Here is a 23,441-nt window from a genome sequence, read left to right on the forward strand (position 1 = left end):
TAGCAGACCTACTACATAAGGGGCCTATCCTTCTCTTCTATTAAAATTCATGCCTCTGCCATCTCTGCTCATTACAGCACAGAGCCACCTCTCTTTTCTCACCCTCTCATCAAACAGTTCCTAAGAGGGGCTAACAATTTATGGCCACCCGGAAGAGCTCCTACCCCAGCTTGGGACCTTAACTTTGTGTTGGAAAAGCTCACACTACCCCACTTTGAGCCTGCAGCTTCAACAGAGTTAAAGTACCTCTCTTGGAAAACAGCCTGGTTTCTGGCCATCACTCATTTCAACTAGAAGAGTTTCAGAGCTACAAGCACTCATGGCTGTAGAACCCTTCATCATTTTCCATGCTGACAGGGTCTCCCTCAGGAATAACCCAAGTTTCATGCCTAAAGTGGTGTCCAGTGTGGCTCTCAACCAATCAATTCATTTGCCCACCTTTTTCCCTAACCCGCAAACCAAGGGGGAAAGAGTTCTGCATTCTCTAGATGTGCACAGACAGCTCAGACTTTACCTGGATAGTACTAAATCTTTTAGGAAAACTGACCAATTGCTAGTCAGCTTTGCAACAGAGGCAGAGGGCAAGACCATATCCAAACAATCTTCAAATGGATAGCACACTGGTTCCATTTATGCTACAAACAACATTGGAAACCACCCCCTAAGGGGGTCAGGACGTATTCCACCAGGGAACCTCCACCTCTGCAGCTTTTCTCAGAGGGGTCCCTACCAGGGACATCCTAGAGGCTTCAATATGGACTTCTGTTCAGACCTTCACCCAGCATTACCACCTGCCTATCTTCTCCAAGTCCAGGGCAGGCTTTGCAGCCGCAGTCTTGCAGGGCATCCTAGCCAGCCCCCAGTCTTCTTGACTGCCTCCACCCTTTTTTTCAGCTTTGGGAATCAACCTGTGTGTGATGACTGCAACAGTGAAACATGAAGAACATAGTACAGTTGTATACACTTACCATAAATGTAGATATTCAAGTGTATTCACTGTTGCAGTCCTGGTTTCCCACCCTCCATCCCCCTTGTCTCTCTCTCTCTCTGTCTTCCTCACTCATTACAGGGAATTTTTGGTATTTACTTTCTACTGGTGGTGTTCTTCCACCATAACCTACCTCCCTGTTTGGGGGCTCCTGACAGTTGGGGCAAGAGTAAACGATGTAATGGCTTTGGCTGCCTGATTTTATACCACTGATGACCTGACGTCAGTCCTGGAGCGACAGCAACTGACGCAGAAATAGTTAGCCTCTTGTATTCGGGCCGACTGAGGGGTACCCCTGGCAGGATAACCCAAGTGTGATGACTGCAACAGTGAATACACCCGGACATCTACATTTATGGTAAGTGTACACAACTGTACTTTCTCGTTCTCAAAACAGTCAACACAACAGTAATGTGGTACTTCAGCAGACAGGGAGGAACTCAATCTTGTCCTCTGTGCAGGCTAGCCATGAAGTGCTGACTGACCGCTACTTCCATGGGACTACACCTGATAGCCCAGCACCTAACGGATCAACAGCACCCTAGCAGACCACTTAAGCAGAAACTTACTGGATCCCCATGAATGGCAGCTCCACAGAAAAATCTTTTTACAAATCACTCAGCCGTGGGGGACTCCGGAGGTGCATCTCTTTGCTTCACATCTCAACCATCAGCTGAAATCATTTCTGTACCATGGAGTATCACCTCCTAGCGTGGAAGGTGGATGCCTTGACCTTCCCGTGGAACACCCTCTTTATGTACACTTTCCCTCCTCTGCCTCTTGTTCCCAAGGTCAAATAAGAGAGAAGAGACCAAAGGTCATCCTCATTGCTCCAGATTGGCCCTGGCAATATTGGTACCCCTTACTGCGCAGTCTGACCTTACAGCCTCCCAGGCAGCTTCCCCTGATCTCCAACCTCTTAACTCAGGTGTGGGGGGGGGGGTACTGCACCCAGAATTGCAGACTCTCAAACTATCAGGATGCAGTGGCGGATCCAGGAATTTGCAAGGGGGGGGGGGCAGTCTGGTTAGTTACTAGTGGGTGAAAGCGAGAAATTGGGACATTGGCTTTGGTGGTTGTGAAAAGATTACTATAAGGTCTAACATCACGTGTGGAAAGACATCAATTTAAATTCAGTTGCACATGATTTTGGTGTGGATATGGTATTATAAATAGCACAGATGTTTGGATAAATTAGTAAAAGCTTTATTTAATAGATGTACCAAATAACTTAACTCATAAAACTTTTCTAAGCAGCCCATAATGTTTTTGGATTGTTTTCTGTTCTTTCTATGGTTTTAAGCACAGTTAATTATCTTTTATTAGTGTTTTTTATGACAAAAGTCCTACTGTACCTTTTTCTCTCCTTTCAACAAATTCTAGAGTGGGTCATATCGTATTTTTAATTACTTGTGTCCCCATCAACATCGTGATGACCTGTAGGCAGTCTCTTGCTAGAATTCTTTTGGGCAATGCTAATTGCTAATAAATTCTTTTTTACGCTTATATCTTAGATCAAAAACAATGCACCATGGGCAGAAGGGCGGTGTCCTTGCCGACATCACCTTCTTTTTCCGACATCACCCTCTTTTTCCAATCAGTATATGCAGTTGGGGTGTTACATAGAGCAGTCAGTGTGACCAAATCACCAAGAAGAATAATGCTAAGTGATCTGTCTCTGGCATACAATTCATCCTCCGACCATACCCCTCAACTTTAGTGCAAGAAATCTTGACAATGCCTGGCATAAAGGGGGAGGGGAGAGGGGCAATGACCCAAAGATAAGGACATATTTTACATATTGCTCTTTTAAACTTAGAAATGTGCGAGAATAACAGGGTTTGTATTAAGATGCATTTTCTGAAGGATTCAAAGTTTGAAATGCAAATGCTTTTAATTATTTGGTGACTTAAATCGTGAGAGCATCCCAGTGGTTTGGCTGCAAACCACAACCAAAAATATGGTGCAAAATCCAGACATTCTGCAAAAATCTGGACAGTTGAGAGGTCTGCCTCCAACCCATTATTGGTAGTTTTACTGCACATCAGCAAGTCAAATGGCATCTGAAATGCACGGTCTAGGGATCTAAACCTCCTATGCGACATCAGCAGTTCAATTTGGAGTGACAAGTGCATCTCCCAGAGGATACCACTGCTGTGGAACATATTTCTCATTCGCATAAAACAGAGTTCATCCCTGTCCATATTCAAGCACAACTAGATCTGTGGATAATGGATGGGAAACAGAAAATTTACTCCAGGACTGCCCCTTGTACTACTAATGGACAGAGCCGGTTCCTAAATACTTTATCCCATGCATGGGTCTCCTCAAATTATCTATGGTTTGCTCCCAGTTATTCTTGTTAAGGGTAATGGGACAGGATGAGTAAGGCCAATCTATATCCAAATGGGATAGGTTCTTTCAAGCACATAAAAGGAATCTGGCTAGGATTAAAATGGCCCTCAAGGGCACATAGCCTAGTACTTGCCTATCACCCTATAGGAAGGACAGTGTGGCGACCTTCAATGACTGCAGCTAAGCATGGCTTAGGATACGTTTTGGTAAATCACAAACTGAAGAAGGAAACAGATTTGCAATGCTGATAGGAAAGATGCATTTATATAGCCCACACATCTTTTATCATTTTGTTTTAAGTATCAGGAAAGGTATGAGGTGTTAGACACACTTGTTATTCCATTTTATAGTACAGTTTCAGGGTAGGGAAACTGAAATGTATTTGCATAGCTGTTCAAAAGTACTACTGTTACATCAAACTTAAATGACGTTGTCAGGGAATTAATAAAACGTGTTGGATGTCTATTTTATTTTATCTGTTTATTGGTCTTTGGAGGGTACTTTTAAGTTTGTTTTACATAGGTGAATAAGATTTAAAACATATAAAGTAAAAAAATTAATAATGAGAGTATCGCTTTGTAAAATACAAATGCTCCAAAGAGAAGGTTATAACTATCTATAAAACATTTTGCTTAGTATGGACAATTATACTTGCTCATTAAAACAGCTGAATGTCAACAGCTGTCAAATCGTTGCAGTGTTATAATGGGATTTACAGCTCCCACAGTCTCTGGTTACTGGTCTATTCATAGTTTGTGCTTAGCTAGACAGCTGTCATAAATTGACCAATAGAGGTGTTGTAGTTTGTCTTCCAATATACACTCTAGTACAATGCAGTTGTTGTAAAAGACATGGGAGCTGTATGTTAAGCCCCTATCAGTGCCACACCATGTATTCAGCCAGTTGCATACCACTCAGTTGTACAGATTTTTACAGAATGTCCAGATTTGGGTTTATATTTTTGGCCCATTTTCATAAAATTGTGGTTTTCTGGCAAATTAGTGCCAAATCATTAAAGATTAAAGTCTGAAAGTAATGACATACATTTGAGTTTCAGACTTCATATGCTTTAGAAAATTCATGCAAATGCAAAACATGTTATTCTATTGACTTTCTAAGTCTGTAAGAGAAATATTTTAATATTTAAATATCGTCTCCACTTTTGGGCCTTTGTCCCACTTTTATTTATGCCTTTGTCCAGATTTTTTCCTCCAAGTAGTGGAAAGGTATGGCTAGCCGTATTCTCTACGACTGCTATACATTTGCTTCCATATCTGTAACTGTTCAGTATGGATTTCGGCTGTAAATCACGCAAGTGTATAATGACTGTTCTTGCTGCATATGTCCACATAATCAAGATGTCTTCTAGATTTACCTGTTGACTAACTAGTACTGGAGACTTCAGAAAAACAGCAAGAACAAGCTACGCAGTATGAACAGCATGCAGACTGAGGTCTCAAGTTAGCATTTTTAAACGCTAGTTGTGCATTTGTACAAAACACAGGGAACCTTATTCAGAAAAAAAAATGCTTTTCTAATTACCACAGGGTAATGTTAGATTACTGAATGAAGAGATAGGATGGACCAGACAGCCATTAAGCGGCATCTAGCATCTAACTGAATTATTTTTAAACAAAACTTGATTAACAGGATCAAGTATGTGAGCAAGCTACTCTCTTTCCACTAATGGTTTTCATTTGGTAACCGTTCTCAGCGCTGACTACCCCCATCTCACGAGATTGTATTCGTGAGCCATATGTACATTGGTGCGCATTCACCATAAAAGCGAATAAGCCATGAGCTCACATAGTATTTTAGGTAGTAAATATAACCTTCCTACCGTGTAACATCTGTGTTGACCCTGATTATGCACCTAAATGCAAATAAAACTCATACTTGCCTTAATATATTTAACTACATCTCGCACTAATTATGACTGCAAAATATTTTCTTGCTAGTACATATTTCATTGTGCAAAAATTTTACAATACAAACATTTGCTGCTTCATGACATCAGTAATAAAATGTTCCTGTTAGCAGTCATGGAATTGTGAAAATATGTTCGGGTGTGCAGCATACAGGTAAAACAAATTAAACCTGGTCAGATAAGTTTTTTTTTTTTTTTTGCCCTTACTGGATGGCCCCTCTTGAGATAAAATTTTTCTTTCCAGTAACTTTTTCATGTTCATCATGTTATACTGCTACAGTCATCACACTTGAGTTATCCTGTCGTCAGGCGGTCCCGCAGTCGGCCGAATCCCAAAGCCTTGGTCCGGCATCGGCTGTCGTCGCTTCTTCCCTGACGTCAGTGCGACAGGGGTATAAAAGAGGCAGCCGACGCCATTTTATTCAGTCGTTCTTGCCGCTCGGTGCCCGAAGCAGAAGCAGTTAGCAAGTGCCGGTCAGCCAGCTACTGAGATTTTCGAATCGAATTTCAGCCCAAAGTCTTCTCTAAAGCTAAGTACCCCATTGGGGAAACTTTTCTTGCCTCAGACCGATGTCAGACAAAGTTAATAATTGCATTTCTTGTGGGAAGCAAATACCTCATAAGGATTTTCATTCTGTGTGTATTCTTTGCCTAGGCCCAGACCACAACATCTCTGGTTGTCGGTTTTGTGCTAGGTTCAACAATCGTACAATTAAGCGTCTGGCAGATTTCGCCCAGTATTATTTTGGCAGAAAATTTAACTATAGCATGCCGTCGGAGCAGCCGACATCAGCATTGTTTAAAAAATGCAAAGATAAGGACAAACAGCCAAGGCCAAGACCAGTTACCGAGGCCTCAGCCAGGCCTGACGCCGGTTCTCCGGTTTTCAGCGAGGCGCCTACGCAGCCCCTGACTACCGCTGATTCAGAAATTCTGACGGCCTCCCAGACCGATGCAGCTGGGCCTCAAGAACCAGTTCCACCTCACCCCTCGGACGCCAGCCCTGACGGTGATCCGGAAATTTTGGATAGGCCTTCGGTTTCTGAAGGGGTCTTCAAACCAACAGCTATCTCTGCTAAGTCTTATGTTAAAGCTGCCTTGAAAGTTAGGAAGCCGGGTCCACACACTCCCCCACAGGCCCCTATGGCTAAAAAACAGATGCTTAAGATGGCTGAGGATTTAATTACCCTTATCAGGGGATCCCAACCCCCCCCCCCTGACAAAAGGCCTAGACTGGAGGAAGATTATCCCTCCTCTGACCAAGCATCCATTTCCTCAGGCAACTCTGAGGACCAGGATTACTCCTTTCCTCCTTATGAAGATTCAGATACTGAAGAGTCCATTCCCTCTGTCTCCCCCCCTGAAGACTACTCTTTTGGGGAAACTCTACACACCTTGAGGGAACACTTCCACTGGGAAGGCCAAGATTATTCTGACTCTAAGAAAAGACTCCGGGAGTTTTCTTCTTCTTCCACAGCATAGACCCCTAGCAATTCCTCCAGTTTTAGACATTTTGGATGATGTTTACTCCGAATCTAGTCTAAACCAGATTCTTTACCTCCCGCACCAGCTAAACCAGACCGATACTGCCGAGTTCCTGACACTCATAAGTTTCTATAAAAAAAAGTCCTACTGCAGACCCAGAAACAATTTCCCAGGGTCCCAAAGGGGGTTAAGGCCTCTACTGCTAAGAATCCACTTCCTTCTGAAAGAGATTCCAGAGCATTAGAAAGATGGGGAAAGAAAGTGTATACGTTTGCCACTTTGGCCATGAGGGCCTTAAACTGCCAATTCCACATGCTAAAATACAACAGTACTTAATTACACAGTTAAAACAGAAAATGACCCCTCAGACAGATCAACCTGATTTCAAAGAGATACAGGATTTGCTGCATGCAGCAGAACAGGTGGGAAAGCATACCTTACAGTGTGGTTTTGATTCATTGGAAGCCACATGTAGAGCAGCTGTCACAGGGTCTGTAATTCGTAGGCATGCTTGGCTTAAAGAACAAGCCTTACCAGAACATGTCAAAGCAAAGTTATTGGATGCTCCATTGCAGAAAGATGTTTTATTTGGTGTCAAAGCAGAGGACGTTTTAAAGAAAATGGAAGAAAAGGCAAAATCTATGCAAACAGTTAGATTTTTTACAGGTACAACCTCCTCGTTTCAGCAGGAACTGGCCATCAAAAAAACTGGTCCTTTCCTGCATCAGACAGACCCCAAAGAGGTAGGTACAGACGCCCTAGGGGCAGAGGCCAGCCACAAGGTTCTTTCAGGCCTAGACAATGGCAAACAACATCTCAAAGTGGGGGAAGACTAAAGATCTCAACCCTTCAGGAAACAAACCCAATGACTTCCCTCTTCGCCTGCCAAGCAAAATTGCCCTGGCAGCACCTTTGGGAGGAAAACTGGCTTTATTTCCACAAAATTGGTGCATTATAACAAAGGACAAATGGGTTCTGGATATTATTACCCGAGGATACAGATTTCATTTCCACACTTTACCACTGATGAGAGGCATGCCAAATCTGCCTCCAAACCAATGGGCAGAGGCACAAGCGCAAATATCAGCTCTCATGGATATGAAAGCAATTCAAAAGGTACCTACAAAGGAGCAAGGTCAAGGTTTTTACTCAAGACTATTTCTAGTCCCAAGAAAGGACAAAGCCTTGAGGCCCATTTTAAACCTCTCCGTTCTAAACACATACCTGGAGGTACCCAAATTCAAAATGCTCACACTTCAGCAGCTTCTTACCATGCTGGGCAAGGAGTCTTGGCTGGTAACGTTGGACCTCAAAGAGGCATACCTGCATGTCCCTATCAGACAAGATTGCAGAAGATACCTCAGATTCTTGGCAGGTACAACGCATTATCAATTCTCTGCATTGCCCTTTGGCTTATCTACTGCGCCCAGAGTATTTACGAAATGCCTGACATCAGTAATTGCATATTGCAGACAACAAGGAATACAAATTTACCCATATCTGGGCGACTGCCTGATCCAAGCGAACAGCAAGGACATTCTATTACAGCATCTGGCATTTGTAATACAGCTGCTCAGTTGCCTAGGGTACACAGTAAACAAAAAGAAGTCAAAGCTAATACCCTCGCAACAAATAATATTCCTGGGTGCCAGCTTAAATACAACGGCCCAGATGGCTTTTCTCACGCCAGACAAACAACAACAATTGACTCAATACTTCAAAAAGATGGCAACTTTTACCAAGCTCACTGCAAGGAAAATTCTGCAGGCATTGGGGTTCATGGCATCCTGCATTCAACTACTCCCATATGCAAAGCTGCATATGAGGAAATTACAATGGTACCTGAAAAGTGTATGGTCTCAACACAGGCACAGCCTCAAATCAAGTATACCTCTCATTCCATGCCTTCAAAAAGAGTTCCTATGGTGGGCTCAAGCATGTCAAATAAACAAGGGTCTTCCTTTCGTCTTACCTCCAGCAAACCAAACTATGACAACAGATTCTTCAGACTACGCCTGGGGAGCACACATGGCGGGACAGTGCATACAGGGCAAATGGTCTGCAAAACAAATGCATCTTCACATCAACCAAAAGGAGATGCTAGCTGTGCAAAATGCACTGACAGCTTTCAAGGACCTCTTGCTTCCAGGACAACTACTAATAAGGACAGACAACACCACAGTGATGTGGTACATAAACAAACAAGGAGGAACACACTCCTACCCTTTATGCAGACAGGCAATGACCTTGTGGAACACAGCATTGACTTACCAAGTGCAACTGCAAGCACAATTTCTGCCAGGAAAGGAAAACATATTGGCAGACGAATTAAGCAGAAATATGGCAGATCCTCACGAGTGGAGACTACACCCACAAGTATTTTCAATGATAACTCAAAGGTGGGGATGTCCAGACATAGATCTATTTGCCTCCCCCAACAATTGCCAACTACAGAAGTTTTGCATAAGGACTTATCACTCCTTAGCCTGGAAAGTGGACGCCCTGTCATTCAGTTGGATAGCATTGGCAGTCTATGTCTTCCCACCACTACCTCTACTGAGCAAGGTATTATTGAAAGTCAGATCAGAGAGACCACAAATGATCCTCATTGCTCCGGACTGGCCACGCCAGCACTGGTACCCATTACTAAGGAACTTGACTCACAGCCCTCCATGGATCTTGCCTCAATTCCCACTACTGCTGACTCAGAAAAACTCTCTGATACTTCACAGCCAGCTCAGAACTTTAAATTTAGCTGCATGGAGAATACCTTGAATTTTCAATCAACACTTCTCTCAAAGGACGTCCAGTATGTCATTATGGAAGCCAGAAGGCCCAGCACCAGAAAAACTTACTCAGACAAATGGAAAAGATTTTGTGCATGGAACCAGGCTAAAGGCCAAAATCCTTGGATACCTAACATTCCTCAAATACTGCAATACTTAACTGAGATGCTACACCAAGGCCTTTCATTCTCATCCATTAAGATCCATGCTTCAGCCATTTCAGCTCAGTACAATACGGATCCTCCAATGTTCTCACACCCTTTACTATGGCAGTTTCTCAGAGGGGCTAAGAATATAAGACCCCCCAGAAAGCCCCCAACACCAGCTTAGGACCTGAACTTCGTTTTAGAAAAATTAACACTGCCTCCTTTCGAACCAGCATTCTCAGCAGAACTACAATACTTGTCTTGGAAAACAGCTTTGTTGCTGGCTATTACCTCAGCACGCAGGGTCTCAGAACTACAGGCACTTATAGCAGTGGAACCTTTCATCATTTTCCATCAGGACAGGGTCTCTTTACGAACTAACCCTACCTTTATGCCAAAAGTAGTATCCAGTGTGGCTTTAAATCAGACCATGCATTTACCCACCTTTTATCCAAACCCCCAGAATAAAGGAGAAAGACTCCTTCACTCTTTGGACATTCACAGACAGCTACGTTACTATTTAGATAAGACAAAGACCTTCAGAAAAACTGACCAACTCTTTGTATCCTATGCTGCAGGTTCACAAGGAAAGGCCATTTCAAAACAGACCATCTCCAAATGGATAGCACATTGTATCCGCTTTTGCTACTCGCACCATGGGAAAGCAGTGCCTGTTAATATTAGGTCCCATTCTACCAGGGCTACGGCAACCTCAGCAGCCTTTCTCAGGGGGGTTCCAACCAAGGACATTCTGGAGGCAGCTACTTGGAGTTCAGTGCACACCTTTACCAAGCACTACCACCTTCCTTTATACTCAAAATCCAGAGCTGGTTTTGCCACTGCAGTGCTACAGGGCATCCTAGCTTCGCCTAACCCAGTTTAGTACGAGCCACCCATCCATAGCTGTGGGATTCAACCCAAGTGTGATGACTGCAGCAGTATAACACGATGAACATAGCACAGTTTTGTACCTACCATAAATGTAGATGTTCGAGTGTATATACTGCTGCAGTCCAGGTTACCCTCCCACCATCCCCTCTACATACCAGGGTGTTAGTTATAGCTCCATGTTCATCAATTAGTTGGATGCATGTCTGTATGGTGTATTGTTTATCTTTTAAGGAATTTTTGCATAGCTTTTTGTTTTGCCTTCCTAGTTGGGGGCACCTGACATGTGGGGCAAGAAAAACTGAAGAAAATGGCGTTGGCTGCCTCTTTTATACCCCTGTCGCACTGACATCAGGGAAGAAGCGACGACAGCCGACGCCGGACCAAGGCTTTGGGATTCGGCCAACTGCGGGACTGCCTGACGACAGGATAACCCAAGTGTGATGACTGCAGCAGTATATACACTCGAACATCTACATTTATGGTAGGTACAAAACTGTACTTTTTCTAGGGAGAAAAGCAAAATGCCTAAGGTCAGTTTGCTGAGTGCTTATGAGTGCAGAAGGAAATTACAGAAGATTCCATAATTGCTGAGGTCTTCGGTACTCAATGATAAGCAAGCAGCATACCAGATGATAGAGACAACAAGCACAGAGGCTCCTTTAAAAGGACCTGTGTCAGGTAAAGTGCCTGTGATAGCTAACCTAATAATTTGATGCAAGCGAACGGCTGACTTGGATCTAAGAAGTGAAAGGTTAAAGTCCTTTATGGGTTTGGGTAAAGACAGCAATACAGCAGGATGCTTCAGCCTAGGAAACAACGGTTTCCTGTTTAGTGCTAGTACTCGTTCTATTTATTTGTGTCTATCGTTTGATAACTGCGAATGCTTATGGATGTTTTGGTACTTCTACTGTATGGATCTAAAGACTACTTATCCCTCAAAGGCAGAAATATCAAAGTGTAATTTTGGGAGGTGACGAACAAGCCCAGAGGTACCAAGTACATAACCTAACAGAATCACTAGGCACCCGAAGATACAGTTACGCAGCACGATATGACAAGGGGGGATCACCCACCCTCACAACACAGAATGGACACCTGATACACTGACAGCATGCAGGGCTGTTATTCACATCTTAATACTGCCAGAAATTAAAACTAGACCGAAGTACCTTTCATGCCCCACTAACTGTGGTATCAAAAATGTATAGAGGGGGGTACATCACAGGGTATCTGGTATCGTTTGCACAACCTCATAAATACAAACGAAACAACTAGCGTAAATATTCCTAGGTCTTACAGCTTTATTTTGTGATGCAAAGTACCGCAAAAACAAACACTAATGTGTTTCCCTAGATGAAATATTACACTACATGCAAATTTGGCATAGCGTTCAGTGTAGACCAGCAGAGATCAAGACCAGCTGCTACCCAAACTGTCAGTCTTGACAGCTGAACCTGCACAGCGGGCATATTCCCTCTGGGCTTGAAGGGGCTCTGACTTGTAGTAGCTACACTGGTTCAAGTCAGTACCCAGGGGTGCCAACCAGTTATCTCTCACCTCTAACGTGTAGTAAACATGGACTTTGGATACTCGAAATGAGTAACATTCCTCATAAGGAGGACATAGTATGGTGAATGTGGTATAAGATTGAGCGCCCTTAGTTAAAAAAACTGCGAGAAATAACGTAACAATGTTTGACTTTAACTAATGGCAGATAGGTTGGCATGGCCATCTTTGAAAATTGTGAAAGTATAGCTAAGAGGTAAAAAAAAAAAGCTTATTTGGCGCCTTGAAATAATTCTCTTCAATGAAAATTAGCAAGTAATTATTACTCAATGCTGATCACTCCCTAAGAGTGGAAGAGCAGTTTCAAGTCTGGTTTTAAACTGTCTTAAGAGTCTGATGGAAAAAAAGTTTCTACTTACTCGTTGTGATAATATCACAGCCACCAACGTCCCTGAATTACAATGGAGATGCAGTTGGAGGATCGTTTTAAAGAAAAGTCATCTGACTGCAACCTTCAATCACATCTCCGATGTACAGTATTTAGGCGCGTTGTTGACAGGGTTCTTTGTAAGGCAAGCATTTAAAAAAAAAAAAAGTCTAAAAAGGGGCCAGCGCACGCTCCTGCGCCCATGCCTAAATCTGCCATTGGGATGGGTAATACTCTAAAGGCAAACAAGGGGCCCCTGTTAAGCAAACAGGTTCTAGATATTATCACAGAGGCCAGAAGGCCCAGCACCAGAAAATCCTACGCAGGAAAATGGAAAAGATTCTGCTTCTGGAGGCAGTCCAGAGGGGGCAATACCTCACAGCCTTCCATCCCTCTTATCCTGGACTACCAAGCGGCGCTACTTAATAGTGGCCTCTCCTTCTCTATTAAAATCCACGCTTCAGCCGTTCCAGCTCGTTTTTGTCACAGAATAGCCCCTGATGTTCATCGTGTTTCACTGTTGCAGTCATTACACTAGGGTTATCCTGCTGGCAGGCTACCTGCAGTCGGCCTGAATTCCAAAGTCTTGGTCTCTGGCGTCAGTTGCTGTTGCCTCTTCCCTGATGTCAGTGCGCCAGGGGTATAAAAGATGCAGCCGACACCATTTTCTTCAGTCTTTCTTGCCGTGCGGTGCCCGAAGCAAAAGCAGTTCGCAAGTGCCGGTCGGCTGACTCCTGAGATTTTCGAAATTGAATTTCAGATCCGAAGTCTTCTATAAAGTTAAGTACCCCGTTGGGGAAACTTTTTTCTTGCTCCAGACCGATGTCAACAAAAGTTAACAATTGTATTTCTTGTGGGAAGCAAATACCTCATAAGGATTTTCATTCTTACTGTATTCCTTGCCTAGGCCCTGACCACAACGTTGCTAGTTGTCGGTTTTGTGCTAGATTTAAGCAACGCACTGTTAAGCGTCAGTACGATTTTGCTTTTCATTACTTTGGCCGAAGGTTTAACTACATAATGACATCGGAACAGCTGACGACCAGAGTTCATAAAAAATGCAAGGAAAAAGAAAAGACAGGCATCCGAGGTCCAAAACCGATGACAAAGCCTCTTCTAGTCCAGTCGCTGGTTCTCAGTGAGGCGCTTTCGCAGCCCCTGACACCCGCTACCTCAGAGCCACAGGCCACCTCTGACTCCCACGTGGAGACAACTAGGCCTCTGAATACTCAAGGTATTGGGCCTTCGGAAACTAATCCTTCAGATGGTTCTGGAGCCGCTGAGAAGGCATTGGCTTCTGAGGGTGTTTTCAGACCTACACAGCTTTATATCAAGCTAACTTCAGCATCCAAGACAAAGACTAAAACAGTTTTAAAGACAAGGAAACAAGTACAGCATTCTCCAGGACAGACTTCCATGCCTAAGAAATAGATGCTCAAAATGGCCGAAGACCTAATTACTTTGATAAGGGGTTCCCATACCCCTCCTGGTAAGAGGCCTAGGCAAGATACTGAATATGATTCCTCTGATCAGGTTTCCATTTCCTCTGACTCCTCTTCAGGACAGGGATACTCTATCCCTCCCTATGAGGATTATGATGCTGAAGAATCTATTCCTTCAGCCTCTCCTCCTGAGGATTACTCATTTGGGGAAACCCTGCATACCATGAGGGAGCATTTCCACTGGGAGAGCCAAGATTATTCAGATTCTAAGAAAAGGCTCAGAGACTTTCTTTTACTACCTCAGCACAGACCTGTTGCTATTCCACCTGTTCTAGACATTGTAGATGATGTATTTTCAGAGTCCAGCCTGCCTCCCGACTCTTTACCTCTTGCACCTGTTAAGCCGGACAGATACTACAGGGTTCCAGATTCTCATAAATTTCTATATAAAAAACCTGCTGCTGACCCAGAAACTATTTCTCAGGGTCCCAAAGGGGGTCAAGGCTGCTTCTGCGAAAAACCCTGTCCCCTCTGATAGGGATTCTAGGGCACTGGACAGATGGGGGAAAAAAGTTTACACTTCTACTACCTTGGCTGTAAGGTCTTTAAATTGTTAGTTTCATATGCTGAAATGTCGGCAATACTTAATGTCTCTGTTAAAACAGAAAATGTTGGCAAATTCTGAATGTTCTGAGAACAAGGAATTTACAGGATTTATTGCATGCAGCTGAACAAGTGGGAAAACATACTTTGCAATGTGGTTATGATTCACTGGAGGCCTCTTGCAGGGCCGCTGTAACATGATCTGTCATTAGAAGGCATGCTTGGTTAAAGGAACAGACTCTGCCTGATCATGTTAAAACAAAATTATTGGATGCTCCATTACAGCATGATACTTTGTTTGGTGTTAAAGCAGAAGAAGTGTTGAAGAAAATGGAGGATAAAGCTAAATCTATGCAGACAGTGAAGGATTTCTTACAGGTACAGCCACCCAGATTTAGCAGGAACTGGCCTTCTAAGAATTGGTCCTTTCCCGTGTCAGACAGGCCACAAAGAGGCATATAATGGTGGCTTTTAGCCACCAGGACCACTTTACCTTATTTACTTGGGCTTCTGGTTAGGGCAAGAAAAACTGATGTAATGGCATCGGCTGCCTTCCTTTATAGCACTGATGTCAGACCGCATACGACAGCAGACCTCACAGAAAAAATTAACTCTGGTATTCGGCCAGCCAAGGGCTACCACAGCAGGGATAACCCACAGGTGATGACTGCAACATTAAATACGCTGACATCTACATTTACAGTAAGTGTAGACAACTGTACTTTTCCTCTACCATTCTCCCTCATCTCCAGGGTATAGCAGAAGATATGGGATGAGAGTCCAAGGAGGAGTCTAGAAAAAAGAAAAAAGTTTCCCCAACAGGGTACTTAGCTTTTTTGAAGACTAAGGTTCTGAATCTCAAACGTGAATATTTCAGAAGTCGGCCGACCGGCACTTGCGAAATGTTTCTGTTTTGGGCACCACGTGGCAAGAAAGACTAAAGAAAATGGCGCCGGCTGCATGTTTTATACCACTGACGACCTGACGTCATGGAAGAGGAGACAGCAACCGATGCAGGACCCAAGACTTTGGAATTCAGGCCGACTGAGGGCAACCTGCCAGCAGATTACCCAAATGTAATGACTGCAACAGTGAATACACTCGAACATCTACATTTATGGTAAGTGTACACAACTGTACTTTTTGTCCAGTGCAGCACAAGTTCTTCTTCCTTCTAAGCTTTGCCAGGGAGAAACCTCTTTTCCTACCCTGCCAGGTAGACTTCTTTATCCCAGATCAAGGGTGCTGTCATGTACTCCGTGTGAAAAAATTGAGGTTGACAGGGGTAAGTATTCTAGTTCTCATCCTCATCAAGCACATGTTTTCTGAGGATGTGCTTCACTTACTAAGGGAGGCCAGAAATCACTAGAAAATCCTATATAACCAAGTGAAAATATTCTGCCATTGACGCCTTAGCAGAATACAGAAACATAGCTAGGCACAGATGTCCTTGGTCCTGAGTTAATTGTCAGGTCTTTTCAAAGCAGGCCTGTCGTAGGTGTCTGTCAAAGTTCATGCCTCAGTCATATCTTCCTTTCTGCCATTATACCCCCCATGTTCTCTCATTTGCCTATGAAAAAGTTCCTTAAGGGTTTCTTCACCAGACACTCCAACAAAAAAATAGCATCACCTTGGAGCTTCAAGTTTTTTGTTGGAAAAACTAACTGTACCTACCTTTTGTTTAGCACTTCATGTTCTCGTTATGTTATCCATTAAAACAGCTGTGATGGTAGCCTTAACGTCACCTAGGCAGAACTCTGAACTTCAGGCTCTCTTGTGTAGAAAACCCTTCTTAGTTTTTCATAAGTTGAGTCACCTTCAGCAGAAACCCACCTTGATCCCAAAGTAGTGAATGAACTCTTGTTCCATTTTGACAGCCACCCTTTCTTGCGTAGTGCTCTCAGTCCTCCCAGAAGTCAGTAATGCAACAGTGAACTGTGAAGAATTTAGTACAGTTGTATTAGGAACTTAACCATAATTGTAAATGTTTGAATACATTCACTGTTGAACCAAACTTGCATAATTAATCACTGTTGTAATTGTACGAGATAAAGTTGAAATGTCCTGCTGTGGAGTTGACAACCACAGAAGAGAGTTATCTTTGACAGCAAAAACATTCTGAAGGTTTAGTGTCCTAACCAGGCTCAGGCTGTCAACTGATTAGGGCACATAGAAGGTGTCCAAAGGCTTTGGACGCTAGCCTGTTATTCAGTCATTGCTAGGGTATGTGCCAGATAGCTTTGGATATTGCAAAAGTAATCTATTCGAACATCTACTGTTAAAGTAAATTTACCCACACAACTGTACTTTCCCTCCTGTAGTTTATCCCATCTGTCTGGACCATTGCCCTTGGGTTGAGATGGGATACCAGTCAGCTGTCTACCTCATTCCTTTCCCCTCCTGACCATCATGCAGCCTTTAGTACTGGATTGGGGTCATTCTTGGTCAGGTTATGCTCTGGATCTTGGGTAACAGAGACTTGGAATCTGCGGCAGTGAAGACCTGAAGATGGCCCCGTTCAACTACTCTTTATACCATGACATCCTTACATTGGAAGTGTAAGGACTCTGCTGTGTCTTGAGGGAGAAGGTGAAATCCCTGGTATTCATACAGGCCTTTTAGTTTCTGTAGGCAGGAATCCCAAGAGTTAGTTAAGCAACTCTGAATATAGTTGAACATTTGCATTTACGGTAAGTTCTTAATACTGCTCTACTTTGCTCCAGCTAATGTTTGAAAGTTGGTGTTTAACATGTAGTTGTTTTTAAAGTGTTGTAGATCCAAAATATATCAGTTATATAACTGGACACATTTCTGTAGTGTACTCAGTGATGTCAGGCTTGTCCTCCCCGCGGTTGGGTGGCATTCGAAAGACATGCGTAAATGGGAATGCCTTCGTTGAAGGTTGGACGTCGAGCTGGCACCTTGGCGTTCGTGAAAATCTACTGCCAATCATTAGTGGACCAGAGTTCCGCTGTGGCAACCCTTAACCGGGAATAGCCGAAAGACAGACAACAACAACTCAGTGATGTTAGGCTTATTAACAAAATAATTGTTTCATCCTTGGTTTAATAACCTCGTATCTTCTTTTGTTTTTGTTTTTTTTCTTTTTTTTTTCTTTTTAACATGCCTTCAGTATATAAGCTGTTAATGTGCGGTACATTATCGAAATGAGTCTGTTGTTTTTTTCCTTTGGAAACTGCCAACTCCTTTCAGTAAAGGTACTGGACATTTGAATAAGCTGGTGGTCTGTTTGAGTTGGTTTTGTGATTTACTGGGAAGCAGGAATGTCTTTTTTGTTTTGTTTTTTCTACCAGCTTGTGTTCATACATATCGTAGTATTAACTAGGTACTCAGTGGAGTAACTGAAAGGCTCATTTAGCAAGCAGAACAGAAGTAGTGGCTTTAGAAAAAGTTTTTTTGACGCTCTGAGAACAATGTTTTTTACACCCCAAAATCCTGTTCTTTAATACGCAACTGGGCTAGGGTGCCACAAAGGAGTACTGACAGATACAGGATTACGAGTAGTTGGAATTACTGAGCTGCCATGTAGTATAGAGGTTATTAGTGATGTTTACAAAATTTAGATTAGCTTTAAGCACAGTACAGCTTTTTCTTTGTCAAGAAATTGAAATGGGTATGCTTTGGCGTATTTAAGAAGGAAATGGAGTCAAGGACTCTAAATTGTCTATCTGTGTTTGTGTGTGGTACGGATGAGCTACTGTGGTAGAGCTAGCCACCCAGTGGTGTAAACCTTGGCCCCATGTGCAAAAAAAAGTGGGAGAAAAGGGGTAGAGGATGGATGGATGGAATCAAGGACTGCTTTAAGTTGCAGTCTTGGATCTGTTTAACCTGTAAGCATTTGGATGTGACTGCTAGCTAATAATCTTGTGCTGGTAGCAGGAGGCTGTTTTGGGTATTAGATTAAGCTCTGTTTATTTAAACTGTTTTCTTTTCCTTATTTCTTATGGATTTTTTCTTTTACAGTTTTTGAAGCGACAAGACCTGCTGAATGTATTAGCCCGGATGATGAGACCTGTTAATGATCAAGTGGTATGAGTAATTTCGTTTCATTTTTTTTTTCACTCTTGCCTTCTGCAGTATTACTGACATACTTGCTTTTCTTCCATCTGCCTTCACCCTTCTGTTATAGTTTCGACTAAGTAGCTTCTCACTTGTTTTTTGGTAGGGTTTATTAGCTGTTCATCCTCCTCCTTTACCATACGATGGATACCAGGGCCACTATGTGTAATGCCTATCACAGTCTGAGTGTTAATCAGGATCATGGGAGGTTATTGGGCAAATGCCCTGGGGCCCTTACAATCCTAGTCAAGAGTTTATCCCCAAAGAAAAAACCTCAGTCAGCACCTGTCACCCCTTTCAATGAAGAGCACAGATGGAACCCTTGAGACAAATTTGTGATTTCCCATGCACTCATCAAGGTTGCCCTTGAAGAGGGTCAGCGACGTACTCTGACGTGTATGGGAAGTCTTTTCCAGAGACGGGGCAGCCTCTGCGAGACAAACCTGCCTCTCCAGCATATTTTGTTAATGTTGTATATTAGATGTAGGCCTTTCGATCGGGTAATGCACAAAGAGTTAGACTTGCAGATATGGAGCATCTCTAGTAGTGGAGGGTCCGAGATTGTATTGTAGGCGAGACACAAATCATTGTTTACATTTGAAAGACATTATGGTATTATAAAGCTAGTAGGCAGCATAGTATACAGTGAAGCAGTGCTCCATACCTTTTTGAAACTACTTACAGTCACAAAGTTATGTTGGCCACATCTGATTTATAATTATACTTATAGTCAGTCCTGTAACAAGACCACGGTGGAGTTCACACACAGTCTTTTCCTTGTAGTGGTTCTTGGACCCTCAGATACTGTCCTGTAGCCAAGCTTTCATTAGTTTTGCTTTGTGAACCCAGGCTGCATCTTGGTAACATAGTACTGCATAGTGGAAGCTGCATTGTATATTTATGTGCTTTTGTTTTGTGGACTAGTTGGCTTGTAAGAAATGCTGGAATAACCTCAGAAGACTTTAAGCCAAGTTGGACATATGGTGTGGAGAAGTGGCACTTGGGTTTGAGAACAGGTTTTGATTTCTCAAATAGGTATGACCATTTGTTTGACTTCATTCGTAAGGCTTTAGTCATATTGCTACAACACAGACATGCCAGGGAGGAGTTGCAGGGATTTGGAAACAAGTGGTTGATATGGCATGCAGTGGATACTGTTGTGCGTTCCAGGTTTACTAGTTTGTGTTTGTACTGCTTTTGAAGGAGAGACCAAAACGTGGGGGAAGGCTACAAGTAAGGGGAGTCTGTTACTTTCTTCTGCCCACTTCACTATACTAATCTATAGCTGACTGCTTGGATGTTTGTTTTCTACCTGAGCTCACTTTTCATTGAGGGAGGGGATTTGACAAGTCATGTTATGATATTAAGCAGTATGAAGTTTCAGTAGTGGTGTATAGACCATCTGCATCCCAAGGAAGGCATGCCTGTCAACAAAATAAGGATATATGATATCTGAAATACAGAGCACTCATTCTTATTTTATTTATTTTACATTTGTTGACCGGGATAGTCCGACTAGATGCATGTCCATTTTCAGCGGAGGCCCGGGGAGAAAAGTTCCAAGGGTAAGCAGATACAGCATTACATAATACCAGCATTACATATTACAAGCAGACTATTTACATAGATTACATAAGTAAGCAAGTTAAACAAGTTCCACAGGTTACAGTTAATCCTGAGCACAAGTCAGGATTAAATTAAATTACACAGTAAACTGGTTAACAGATTTTTACACATTCTAGAGAGAGTTAGCCAGGCTTGAAACATTGACATAGCCAGTTAAGTGACAAATGTTGTTTGAGTCTAGTTTTAAATTGACTTAAGGTGGGAAAGTAAGGTAATATCAGCTGGAAGAGAGTTCCAGGATCTACTTACAGAGTTTGCAAAGAGAGAATCACCAGCTGTGTTATTAATTTTGCTAGTCTGAATTAGTAGTTTGTTAGAGGATCGAAGCGGTCTAGGGTTGTTATAGGGGGTGATAATATTTTTAAGTGCAGGAGTATTGTCTGGATTATAGAGGATTTTATAGGCCATAATCAGTTGATTATACTGGATTAGGCTGGGTAGTTCAAGCCACCCAAGCTGATTTAGATATATTTTTTTATATTATTTTTATTGTCCATACATGCCACCCATGAGAGTGTGTCAGTTTTTATCTGCCCCCTTACTTTGGAGTTTGGAGTAGATCAGATTGGTTTGCATGCCTGCCAAAGGAACAACCTGCTGTGCCATATCCAAATTGCATGCTTCTGTCCACACAGACATTGTCTACTCCAGCTGATGGATAGTGCTGGACAGACTCAACTACTCACTTTTGTCCATATGCTGCATGTAACAGCAGACCAAGCTGTCTCCATTTCCCACAATGGGTAGGCAGACTTAAGCTGCTCAGTTCCATCCTCCCTGCCCATCTTCTGCAGTATTTGGGTGACTAATCAGTCTTGGATCACCTTGGTTGCAAGCAGGGCTTTATTACTTTATGATCTAGTGTCAGCTAAGGTATGTGCATTTTGACTGATCAGAGTCATGAGTGTGTTCATAGGTTCATAGGTTCATAGGTTAGTACTAAGCTAACTGCCCTTGCGAGCCATTTTAAACCTAGCCAATTATCCCTTGTGAGACTCAAACCCTGCACCTTGTGTTTGTAAGGCAAACACCTTAACCATTAGGCCACCCTCCCAACCCTTCTTTAAACTTGTTGGTTTTCAGACTGTAGCAAGATATTAAAATAAGGTATAAAGTCTGCGTTTTTAAGTATATTTATTTCCCAGTATTTGGTATCATTGGTCCTTCCAAGTTGATAGTTTAGTAGTGTGGTAGAAGAAACACTGCAGTATTTTGTTTCATTGAACACCTTCTGTAAAATCATCGTCTTCTTTTTCTTTCGGCTGTTCCCATTAGGGGTCGCCACAATGGATCATCTGTTTCCATTTCTTCCTGTCCTCTGCATCTTGCTTTGTCACACCAACCACCTGCATGTCCTCTCTCACCACATCCATAAACCTTATCTTAGGCCTTCCTCTTTTCCTCTTACCTGGCAGTTTCCCAATATACCCAGCATCCCTCCTCAGTACATGTCGAAACCAACAATGTGTGTGTGTGTGTATATATATATATATATATATATATATATATTTTTTTTTTTTTTTGTATGTGTGTGTGTATATATATATATATATATATATATATATGTGTATTTTTTAATGCTAATTGTGTATAATAAACAGATAAGTGTTTTATAGATTATAATATTACTGTTTGTTTTTTGCACATCTTTCCCTCATTGTGTCTTGAATCATTCCAAGACTAATCACCCTATAAAAGTGAGTTTACAGTGAGAAGAATTGCACATAAACAGATTTATCAAGGCAGTGAGACTTTGTAAAGACAAGGAAATGTCTTGAATACCATGCCTGATAAAGAAATGGGAACGATATTAGATAAAATGGTAGCCATGTTTGCAAAGATTCAGTGAAGTTAATATTACATGGAAGAGGAAAGGGCCACTGATTTTTATAAGTAAAGTAATTGGAAGCATAAGGAAAATTATCTTCATTAGCAGTTGTAGGAATGGAATTTAGAGGCCAGTGATCGGATTTTAAAGTAGACTGTTATGCTTAAAACTGGAAAGTGGAGGGGGAAAAAAAACAAGTAATTTAGTTTGTAAAAAAGATGGTGCAGGATGTGTTGTTAATGTATGTTTAGGAAAGGAACAGATAAGGTGGGACTTTTGAGACTGAAAAAGCAAAAGGAGGTGTCTAAAAAAGATTCAGTATGAACAGAGATTCTGAATGTACCTTCCTGTCCTCCCTTTTTCATAAAGGGGCAAATGACTTGTATCAGTGGCAGCACTGGTAAGGACGCTGGAATGTTGTATTCCATTTATGCACGGACTAGCTCACCACAAAGAGTCATATATCTTTTGCACTTGTTTAATGTAACAGTTTGAAGTTTATTGTTTAATTCAAGGTCAGTCCAATAGGATAGTTACAACCAGTAGTTGAAAATGAGGTTAGATAAAGCTTTATTTCTGAAACTGTTCTGTAAAGCAGGACTCATTACATCTGAAAACTAGCTTGCAGAGAGTATCACATTACATAAGTCATCACTGCTGACCTCGGCTGGAATAGAAATGTTGAGGAATTCATACTAAATGTTATAGTACATAACTAATACATAGCCATTGGCTACATGTTTTGTGTTCAAATGAAGTCACAGCACACACAGGGGGTTTATGGATAAATGGCTCCTGAGAGTGCTCATCACAGTGTTGAAGAAGGGGGTTGGGCATGCATATCTCAAATGGCAGCTAGGAATTTGTGCTTATATCTTCTTGCTGTTGACCAGATGTTCTTCGTGTTTCACTGTTGCAGTCATTACATTTGGGTAATTTGCTTGTAGGTTGCCCTCATTCGGCCTGAATTCCAAAGTCTTGGGTCCTGTGTCAGTTGCTGTCTTCTCTTCCATGACGTTAGGTCGTCTGGGGTATAAAACATGCAGCCGACACCATTTTCTTTAGTCTTTCTTGCCACGCGGTGCCCGAAGCAGAAGCATTTTGCAAGTGCCGGTCGGCCAACTACTGAAATATTCGAGTTTGAGTTTCAGAACCAAAGTCTTCACTAAAGCTAAGTACCCCGTTGTGGAATCTTTTTTCTTGCTCCTTACCGATGTCAGAAAAAGTTAATAATTGTATTACTTATGGGAAGCAAATACATCATAAGGATTTCCATTTATACTGTATTCCTTGCCTAGGCCCTGATCATAATGTGTCTGACTGTCGGTTTTGTGCTAGTTTTAACCAACGC

General features: G+C 42.3%; 1 protein-coding gene across 2 annotated transcripts in view; it reads left to right on the forward strand.

Moving 5' to 3' along the window:
* The window catches only part of CCDC47 (coiled-coil domain containing 47), a 1,413,375-nt gene that overhangs the window by 446,136 nt on the left and 943,798 nt on the right, over positions 1-23,441 (forward strand). For both annotated transcript variants that reach the window (XM_044055193.1, XM_044055194.1), the window contains exon 6: positions 18,541-18,606. In XM_044055193.1, coding sequence (XP_043911128.1) covers positions 18,541-18,606 — 66 coding nt within the window. The remainder of the gene's footprint in view (positions 1-18,540; positions 18,607-23,441) is intronic.

The sequence above is a fragment of the Protopterus annectens genome, chromosome 13.part0 (assembly GCF_019279795.1).
Source record: "Protopterus annectens isolate FY-2018-M chromosome 13.part0, PAN1.0, whole genome shotgun sequence".
In the NCBI taxonomy this organism is placed as follows: Eukaryota; Metazoa; Chordata; order Ceratodontiformes; family Protopteridae; genus Protopterus; species Protopterus annectens.